The 9,726-nt window shown below is 39.5% G+C and overlaps 2 protein-coding genes across 2 annotated transcripts; both read left to right on the top strand.

Moving 5' to 3' along the window:
• Window positions 1–5,260: 5,260 nt before the first annotated feature.
• LOC138906467 (uncharacterized mitochondrial protein AtMg00860-like) lies at window positions 5,261–6,068 on the top strand. The gene is made up of 2 exons (XM_070195298.1): window positions 5,261–5,293; window positions 5,670–6,068. Exons 1-2 carry the CDS (start codon window positions 5,261–5,263, stop codon window positions 6,066–6,068), a joined length of 432 nt encoding a protein of 143 aa, XP_070051399.1.
• Window positions 6,069–6,611: 543 nt separating this feature from the next.
• Window positions 6,612–7,049, top strand: LOC138906466 (uncharacterized). Its single transcript, XM_070195294.1, has one exon. It carries the CDS (start codon window positions 6,612–6,614, stop codon window positions 7,047–7,049), a length of 438 nt encoding a protein of 145 aa, XP_070051395.1.
• The last annotated feature ends 2,677 nt before the right edge of the window (window positions 7,050–9,726 follow it).

Genomic DNA, 9,726 nt, shown 5'->3' with positions numbered 1-9,726 from the left:
GCCAGCTGAAAGCGAAGGCCATTATATTATCAACCTTCTCCGGTGAAAGCACTACTCAGGGCCCTTACGAGGCTCTTGTGAACTCTGAAGCATCGGAGATTTGGGGTTCTTGCTACCAGTATTCTAAAATCCTTATTCTTTTGCCTGTCTAATTTTGCTACTGGTTAGCGCCTTTAACTCTTGCAATGTTCAATATTTTTCCTTTGTATACCTCTATGTGTTCTAGATATTAAGGACGTTTTAAATTCTGTGAGCATGATTTAGTTCCTTTGTTAGTTGTGAATCCTTGATACTGCACTGCTATGATACTCCACTGTCATTCTGTATTCTTTTATAGTTGAATGCATTTTAGCACATGTGATAGATTCAAGTTTGTTCTTAGTTTGCGATAGGATAATATGTGTTCTTCACTATATCCTGCACTTCTATGTTGGATTTCCTTGTTTTCCGCTGTAATCAGTTCCATACCTCTGTGTTTTTCTTAGTATCTGAACATGTTTGAGTTTTAAGTTTCAATGCATGCCTATTGTAGATGTCTTTTAATGAAACTGACTACCTGTTATTAGTTATAGAATCCTTTTCATGCCTTGCTTTGGGTACTATAGTAAAACTCTTATGAAACCATTCCTTTGCTTTGAATGAATTACTGAGACTTGTGTTTAATCGAATGTTCTTCGCAAACTGGTCACAACTATATGGATCTCATACTATCTTAAGATCTAGCCTAAATATATTTCCTTGCTATTTGTAATCCTGATCTTTAGCATCATCTAAGACTTTAGGGTAAATGTCACATTTCTTCTCTTATGTATGGTCAACTGACATGTTAATGTGTAGCTAATCTGCCTTTCACATGCCATAAGTCTTTGTAAAGCCTTTGTACTATGATCTATTCCCCACCATGTTAAGTTTCATAATATTGACCAAGCTATACTACTAGTATATTGATTTGCTATTTGTGACCTTATTAGAACTGTCATGCTAGAACTTTCATTGTACCAGATAGACATTTGAAATCCTTTAGGTTAGTGCCCTATCCTGGACTTGTTTGGCATTGTGCACTCTAATATGTTTATCTTATAACCTCAGAAAACCTAATTCCCCTAACTCTCTCAATATGTTCTTCTGCTCAATATACTATCTCCTGCTAGTTGATCGATTCTGGAATATCAGTATTGTTATATCAACTTGCCATGAGGAATCTAAGCCTTATTGATCCTATTAACTTGCATGTTCTTTGTTTAATCAATCTTTCTATGTCTGCTTCTAAAACACAAAATGCATTTCTTCAAATTCTGTCACTTATTCATTATTAGTAGGTCCAAAATTCTTTAAGTGATGCTAGGTGTATTTGTTAACTCGCAATTGTTTGTTAAGTGAGACTCCATCTGGGTTCTAACATGGTTCCAAAACCTAGATTTGGGCTGTGCAATTGATACCCTCCAGTGCTTGAGCTGAGTTTGCATATGGGCCTGCTATTCGTAGAAAAGTGAGCTTGTTGAGACCCCATGCAATACTGGTTTATTTTTTTACTTTTGGGCTTGCTTTTGGCCTGCAGTTTTCCGTGTGTAATATTTATACTTATGTTCATTAATTGGGCTTGTAATAATTTGTAAACAAACAATTAGGGTGTTAGTGAAATTGGGGAAACGGATATGTTCTGATGTTTGCATAAAAGGGTAGAAAATATGCCTGTAGGATCTATGTGATCTCTTTGTTACTCTAAACAATATGCCAGATTTGCTATCTGCTTTCATGTATTGTGCACTAGTAGAAATCATGCTTATAGGAAATCACACACTCACTTAACCTGTTTTACTATCAGAAGCATGGATTTAAGTACTTTGCTTGTTCCCGTATTTACTGTCATGCGTTATTAGACAACATTCCTATAAGAATCAGGTGTCCACTCCTTCAATTTGTGCAACTACAGTGTATTTACTAGATAACATGCATGTAGGATTATATTAACTTATGATCCTCATCTAGATATCATGTCTATAGGACCTTAATTAATTAGCTACTGTAATTGATGTTTCCATCATATTCCTTGCCTAGAAAACATGCCTATATGGATGAAGTGTTATAGAAGCAGTTTCAATTGCCAACTCTTAGAAATTCTGCCTATAGGATACTGTTACTAGCCTATAAAGTATGCTAATAAAATCAAACGCGGATAATTTTAAGCTTTCAAACGGTTTTATTGCCTCATTGCGCAAACAATTTAGAGATCATGCTTACAGGATTTATAATACCTATAATATGCAAATTCGATGTTCTAAAACAACAACACTGCTGTACGTTTGAAAATCAGAATTATAGAAACCATGCTTATAGGACTTAACGGCTCTTATGAATCTTAACTCTAAAACTGTATGCTGCCTAATCTGCTTGCGTGCATTCATTGTTTATGTGTGGAGGCTAATTTGGACCTTCAACTGTCTCTACATGAAGTCCTATTTGTTTTGAATATCGCCTAGTTTTATCATTCTTTTGAGCAACCTAAGTAAAGTCTAAAATCACCCAAATAGTAGGTCCAAGGCCTCCTGGACCATAGGCATGGGATGGGTAATTCATGCATAGGACGCGACCTAGAATTGGAGTAGAACGCTCTAGTTAAACAACCCCAACATAGTAATCGGGTAGTAGGAGATGATAGTCTGCGCCTGCTGAATAATATGAGCAACTCCTTTCTAAAAGGAGTTGCGAAGTATTATTTATGTTGCACGGGGTGATTCTTTAGGCTAAAAAACTTAGGACCACCCTTTCCTTTATACACTTAGTCATCTAATATAGACCGTTATAGTTGTATCTTTGTAGTACTTAAGATTTGTACCAATTCTCATTGTGTTATAATGAAACTCTTTGACCTTTTATTCTCTTTGTTTATTTTATCATCTCGCCTAATTATAATCCAGATAGTCTTAAGTTCGGCCGGGAACCACAGTTGTGGACCACGAAGAGTGCCTAACACCTTCTCTTTGAGGTAATTTGAGCCCTTACCCGATCTTTGGTGGTGTTGACTAGTCAAATAGAGTTATCTGCATAATAGGTCCCCTAACACACCTTAAAACCTATAGATGGCGACTCTTCTCTTTAACACTCTATCTTCCATTTAAAAGAGTTGTCACATGTCGAAACCCGCTTCGCGAGAAAAAGGGGCGCGACAGCATGGTGACTCTGCTGGGGATGCACTTAGGCTCTTACCATAATAAACTTGACTTACGTGGATTACTTTCTTTATTACATGCACATCCCTTCTTCACCTTTATTTGTTTAAATTTGCTATTACATAGATATCCCTTCCCCTATTCACCTTTATTTATTTAAATTTGTTATGACATGCACATCACTTCCCTATCCACCTTTATTTGTTTAAATTTGTTATGACATGTACATCCCTTCCCCGTTCACCTTTATTTGTTTAAATCTGTTATGACATGCACATCCCTTTCCCGTTCACCTTTATTTGCTATGACCACTCTTCATTTCATCTTGTCTAAGACTGCCATATCATGCCTCTCCCTTCCCTATTCCCATATCTGCTTTATTACATTCTTGCATATATTTCACGAACAAACAGACTCCTTCCTTTTGTCTTTCCTTTCTATATTTCCTATGTTTACCTTACTATTGTATTTACTGCATTTACATATTTATCATGCAAATACTTAATAATGTGTTATTATCTCTGCATAAAGCATGCTCCACACTGTACTCCACTTGTGCCAATTATCAATATAGCGGCGCTTGATGAGTGTCCGCGCTCTTCTAAAATTTCCCTTTTTTAAATCGGAAAGGCTTATTTGCGGTAGACTAGTATCGACGGTCCCGTGCCTTTCCCTCTCAAGTTGTCCACTTAGGAGTACCATTCTAGAAACCTTACTCCAATATCAAATGTACATACATCATGTTAAACCTAGTACGGGTTAGAACGCTGTTAACGCAATAGCCCGCTAAGATAAGCCTTGTCCAATGACCGACGGGATTTCTACAATCCCAATGGACACTACCAGGTTATGTGCATTACTTGGAGAAAATGTGCCAACATATTGATCATTATTATGTAAGTGGTCAAATCTGGAGGGGGAAAGGGCTAACTTTATTTGTTTGCAGAAAATGAAGCCAAAGTCCCCAGGTTCGGTATGGTCCAAAACATCCCACCTTTGCTACTTGACTGGTTGAAAGATCTTTACAACTTTCTAGCTTAGCTTTAGATTTCGATTGTAACAAGGCTAAATGCCATTAGTAATTTTTATTATTGTTGATTATTAAAGGTTTGACTCATTTTCTTGCATTAATGAAATGACGCAAATGTTGGCATCAATTTTTTCCAAGTCTATATGTCGCTTAGGCCTACCTCGGGCACAATGAGGTCCCCAATTTAGGACGCGAATTATTGCATGACTTTGTGAAACATGTTTTAATATTGCAAACACTCTTTTAATATTCCTTACTAACTTGGTTAACTTGTGCTTTTTCTTTCCTTTTGATTATTCCCATTCCTAAAGGTGGGTTCGTGCATACTGGCATCGTCAGAACTGGACTGTTGTACCGTCCCGGGCCCGTCGAGTTCTTGGGTAGCCTGGCAAATTAGCATGAATTACTTTTTTTAAAAAAATAAAATAGATTTGAGCATTTGAGATATTTTTCAGTATTTTGTTCTGAAATGATTGCTCGAGCCATCGAGCCGCACTTGTTGGCGCTTTTAAGATTTTATTAATGCATTACCACTTTTTGTATTTATTATTATTTTTACATTTTTCTTTTCAGCATTATTATTACCTATCCCGATGAACCTACGACTGTGACATGTAATGAGACAACACGACATGAGGATAGTAATTAAGAGAATCTGAAAGATGATATAATACCTGAGGAAATTGTCAGAGAAGTAGAAAACTTTGAAAATAAACCAAAGTCTAATTTGGAGGAAACCGAGGTCGTTAACTTAGGGAATTCCGAAACGGTCAAGGAAACATGTATAAGCATTCATCTATCACCGTCAAAGAAGGAAGAGTACATCCGATTCCTAAAAGAGTATGAAGATATCTTTGCATGGTCCTACAAAGATATGACTGGTTTGAGCATATCCATAGTGGCTCACAAGCTACCCACTAATCCTATGTGTCCACCGGTAAAGCAGAAGCTCAGAAAGTTCAAGCCAGATATGAGTTTGAAGATAAAAGAGGAGGCCGCCAAGCAAATCAAAGCCAAGGTTCTCCGAGTGGTCGAATATCCTACTTGGTTGGCCAACATTATGCCAGTTCCGAAGAAAGATGGGAAAGTCAGAGTATGTGTTGATTACCGAGGTCTAAACAGGGCAAGTCCCAAAGATGATTTTCGTTGCCCAATATACACATAGTGATCGACAATTGTGCCAAGCATGAACTCCAATCCTTTGTGGATTGCTTCGCGGGATATCATCAGATCTGGATGGATGAAGAGGATGTCGAAAAGATAGCCTTTATCATACTATGGGGAATATACTGCTACAAAATGATGCCATTTGGTTTGAAGAATGCTGGAGCCACCTACATGAGAGCCATGACAACCATTTTTCACGAAATGATACACAAGGAAATAGAGGTGTACGTGGATGACGTTATCATCAAAATCCAAAAAGAGTACAGATCACATAGCAGACTTGAATAAAATTCTTTGATCAGCTTCGAAGGTACAATCTGAAACTGAATCCTGCAAAATGTGCCTTCGGAGTCCCTGCTGGAAAATTGTTAGGATTCATCGTCAGTCACCGGGGGATTGAACTAGACCCTTCAAAAGTCAAAGCTATCCATGACTTTCCACCTCCAAAGAATAAGAAAGATGTGATGAGCTTTTTAGGGTGCCTCAATTTCATCAGACGTTTCATAGCACAATCAACCGTGATATGTGAGCAGATCTTCAGGATGATGAGGAAAGATGCTGCAACAAGCTGGACTGAAGAATGCCAGAAAGCCTTCGACAAAATCAAGGAGTATTTATCTAAACCACCTATTTTGGTCCTACCAGAACCAGGAAGACCTCTTTTGCTTTATTTGTCCGTATTGGATGGAGCTTTTGGCTGAGTTCTGGGACAACATGACGAGACTGGAAGAAAGGAGAAAGCGATATATTATCTGAGCAAGAAATTCACACCCTACGAAGCTCGATACTCTTTGCTGGAACGTACCTACTGTGCTTTGACATGGACAGCTCAAAAGTTGAGGCATTATTTCTGTGCATACACTACATATCTCATATCAAGGATGGACCTGCTAAAATACATCTTTCAGAAACCCATGCCTACGGGTAAGCTAGCAAAGTGGAAAATATTGCTGAGTGAGTTCGACATCGTCTATGTAATGCAAAAGGCGATCAAAGGGCAAACATTAGCGGATCATCTGATAGAAAATCCTGTAGACGGAGAATACGAACCATTGAAAATGTATTTTCCCGATGAGGAGGTGTCATTCGTGGCAGAAGATATCACTGAAGCATATGATGGTTAGAGAATGTTCTTCAACAGAGAAACAAATTTCAAAGGAGTAGGTATTGGAGTTGTCTTAGTATCAGAGACCGGCCAACACTATCTGGTATCCGCAAAACTCGGGTTTCCGTGCACCAACAATATGGTGGAGTATGAGGCCTGCATTTTAGGACTCCGGTTGGCCATTGACATGAACGTTCAAGAGCTACCAGTAATCGGAGATTCAAACCTTTTGGTGCACCAGGTTCTAGGAGAATGGGCCACAAAGAACACTAAAATATTGTCATATTTGCATTGTGTACAAGAGTTGATCAAGAGATTCACAAAAATAGAATTCAAACATGTTCCGAGAATTAAGAATGAGTTCGTAGATGCATTGGCCACTTTATCTTCCATGATACAACACCCAGACAAGAACTTTATCGATCCCATCCCAATAGGAATTCATAAACAGCCACCTTATTGTGCTCATGTTGGAGAAGAGAGTGATGGAAATCCGTGGTTCCACGACATCAAGGAATATTTGGCAAAGGGAGAGTATCCAGAGCACGCAACCCATACTCAGAAGCGCACACTTTGAAGGTTAGCCAACCATTTCTTTCAAAGTGGAGGAATTTTGTATAGAAAGACTTCAGACCTGGGATTATTACGGTGTGTCGACGCCAAGGAGGCATCCAGATTGCTCAAGGAAATACATGCCAGAACCTGCGAGCCGCACATGAATGGGTTCACCTTAGCCAAAAAGATACTAAGAGCGGGGTATTTCTGGATGACTATGGAAATTGACTGCATCAAGTATATTCAGATGTGCCACCAATGCCAGATACATGTTGACATAATACGGGTACCACCCAATAAACTCAATGCAACAAGTTCACCTTGGACTTTCTCGGCCTGGGGTATGGATGTCATCGACCCGATCGAGCCTGCCACTTTGAATGGGCATAGATTCATTCTAGTGGCCATAGACTACTTCACAAAATGGGTTGAAGCCACATCATACAAAGTTGTAACTAAGAAGGTCGTAGTAGATTTTGTTTGGGACCGCATTGTTTGTCGGTTCGGAGTACCAGAGTCAATCATCACCGATAATGCCGCCAATCTCAATAGTGATCTGATGAAGGCAATGTGTGAAACCTTCAAGATCAAGCATAAGAACTCCACAGCATACATGCCGCAAATGAACGGAGCCGTAGAAGCCGCCAATAAGAACATCAAGAAGATACTGAGGAAAATGATAGATAATTACAAACAATGGCTCGAGAAGCTGCCATTTGCTCTGCTCAGGTATCGTACCATGGTTCGCACATCAACTGGGGCAACTCCCTACTTATTGGTTTATGGTACTGAAGCGGTTATTCCTGCCGAAGTAGAGATCCCTTCTTTAAGAATCATACAAGAAGCAGAGCTCAGCGATGCAGAATGGGTAGAGAGCCGATACGAGCAACAAGCTCTCATTGATGGAAAGAGAATAAATGCGGTATGTCACGGTCAACTCTACCAGAACAGAATGGCAAGTGCTTTAAACAAAAAGGTCAGACCAAGACAATTCGCACCGGGGCAATTGGTGCTAAAGCAGATCTTTCCACATCAGGATGAAGCCAAGGGGAAGTTCTCACCCAATTGTCAAGGTCCCTACATGGTTCATCGAGTGCTAACAGGAGGAGAACTTATACTTGCAGAAATGGACGGAGAGATTTGGCCAAAACCTATAAACTCAGAAGCAGTCAAGTGATATTATGTTTAGGATTGTCTACATTTCTGCATTTGATGTAACTGAACTACGCTTGACCTGATCCCGTTTAAGAGGGGATACGTTGGCAGCCCTATGGGTTCGGTCACATCTTAATAAAATCTTCATTTTCCCATTATCAGAAACCGGAGGAAGATCACAAGTTCAGCCAAATTCGTCATATGTGGAACAACCAAAAAGCATTGTCAGAAGTATGCATTTAAACTGGGGCAGATCTTTGAGGAGGACCCTCAAAATTCTAAAGCAAGGAGGTTGCAGTTTCTCTAAATACGTCACAGTCACCGGTTCATCTAAATTATTTGATATCATATACTGCAATACATTTCAAACAACTATATTTTTACAAATAATTTGTCAAATGCACACATATTTTTCAAAAATTTTGTTTCTATGACAGCCAGACGTTACCCAGGGTAACTTAAACAGGATCTCAAGACAAGAGTGAAGGCAAAGCAAAGAGTCAAGAGCACGAACCGACCTTCCCCTCGCAAAACTCACAATTTTTCTTTGAATGCAGGCACGATAAAATAGTAATATTCACAAATACATATGCACATCACTACCTTCATAACGACAAGTTACCAAACGCAAACACATCCAGCTAAGAAATACTTCACTCTCTCACTATCACTCATCGCTTTTCTTGCATAAGGCTAAGTGCTGCCTTTCTTTTGCATGAGACTAAGCCTTGTCTCCCTTCCTTTGCATGAGACTAAGCAGTGTCTCCATTTCTTGCATGAGGCTAAGCATTGCCTCTATAATTGCATAAGGCTAAGCACTGCCTTTCCCTGCATAAGACTAAGCATTGTCTCCCTTTCTTGCATGAGGCTAAGCATTGCCTCTGTAATTGCATAAGGCCAAGCACTGCCTTTCCCTGCATGAGACTAAGCATTGTCTCCCTTTCTTGCATGAGGCTAAGCATTGCCTCTGTAATTGCATAAGGCTAAGCACTGCCTTTCCTTTGCATGATACTAAGCCTTGTCTCCCTTCCTTCGCATGAGACTACGCACTGTCTCCATTTTTTGCGTGAGGCTAAGCATGGCCTCTGTAATTGCATAAGGCTAAGCACTGCCTTTCCTTGCATGAGACTAAGCACTCTCTCCCTTCTTTGCATAAGGCTAAGTACTGTCTCTCTTCCTTGCATAAGACTAAGCACTGCCTTACCTTGTATAAGGCTAAGCATTGCCTTTCCCCGCACGAGTCTAAGCGTTGCCTCTGTTTCCTACATAAGGCTAAGCATTGCCTTTCTTTGCATAGGACTAAATATTGTCTCTACTAACTGCATCAAGATAAGCAATGCCTTTCCTTGAGACTAAGCACTGTCTCCATCCTCTGCATAAGGCTAAGCACTGCCTTTTCTTGCATGAGACTAAGCATTGTCTCCCTTCTTTACATCGGGCTAAACACTGCCCTCATCTCATACAAGACTAAGCCTTGTCTTATCCCGTCCTCGAATATAACCAAGCATCACCTGTTTCTTTTATCAAACGAGTGATATCTCCAT

Source organism: Nicotiana tomentosiformis, chromosome 1, assembly GCF_000390325.3.
Source record: "Nicotiana tomentosiformis chromosome 1, ASM39032v3, whole genome shotgun sequence".
NCBI classification, from domain to species: Eukaryota; Viridiplantae; Streptophyta; class Magnoliopsida; order Solanales; family Solanaceae; genus Nicotiana; species Nicotiana tomentosiformis.
Note: the sequence above shows the minus strand (reverse complement) of the source record. Positions and strands in the feature narration are given on the sequence as shown.

Bases quoted from the DNA above. Each gene is read 5' to 3' on its own strand.
- LOC138906467 (XM_070195298.1), top strand. From the start codon at position 5,261: ATGCCAGTTCCGAAGAAAGATGGGAAAGTCAGA. The intron at 5,294-5,669 runs GTATGTGTTGAT...TTCTTTGATCAG, and splicing joins AGAAAGATGGGAAAGTCAGA to CTTCGAAGGTACAATCTGAA.
- LOC138906466 (XM_070195294.1), top strand. From the start codon at position 6,612: ATGGTGGAGTATGAGGCCTGCATTTTAGGACTCCGGTTGGCCATTGAC.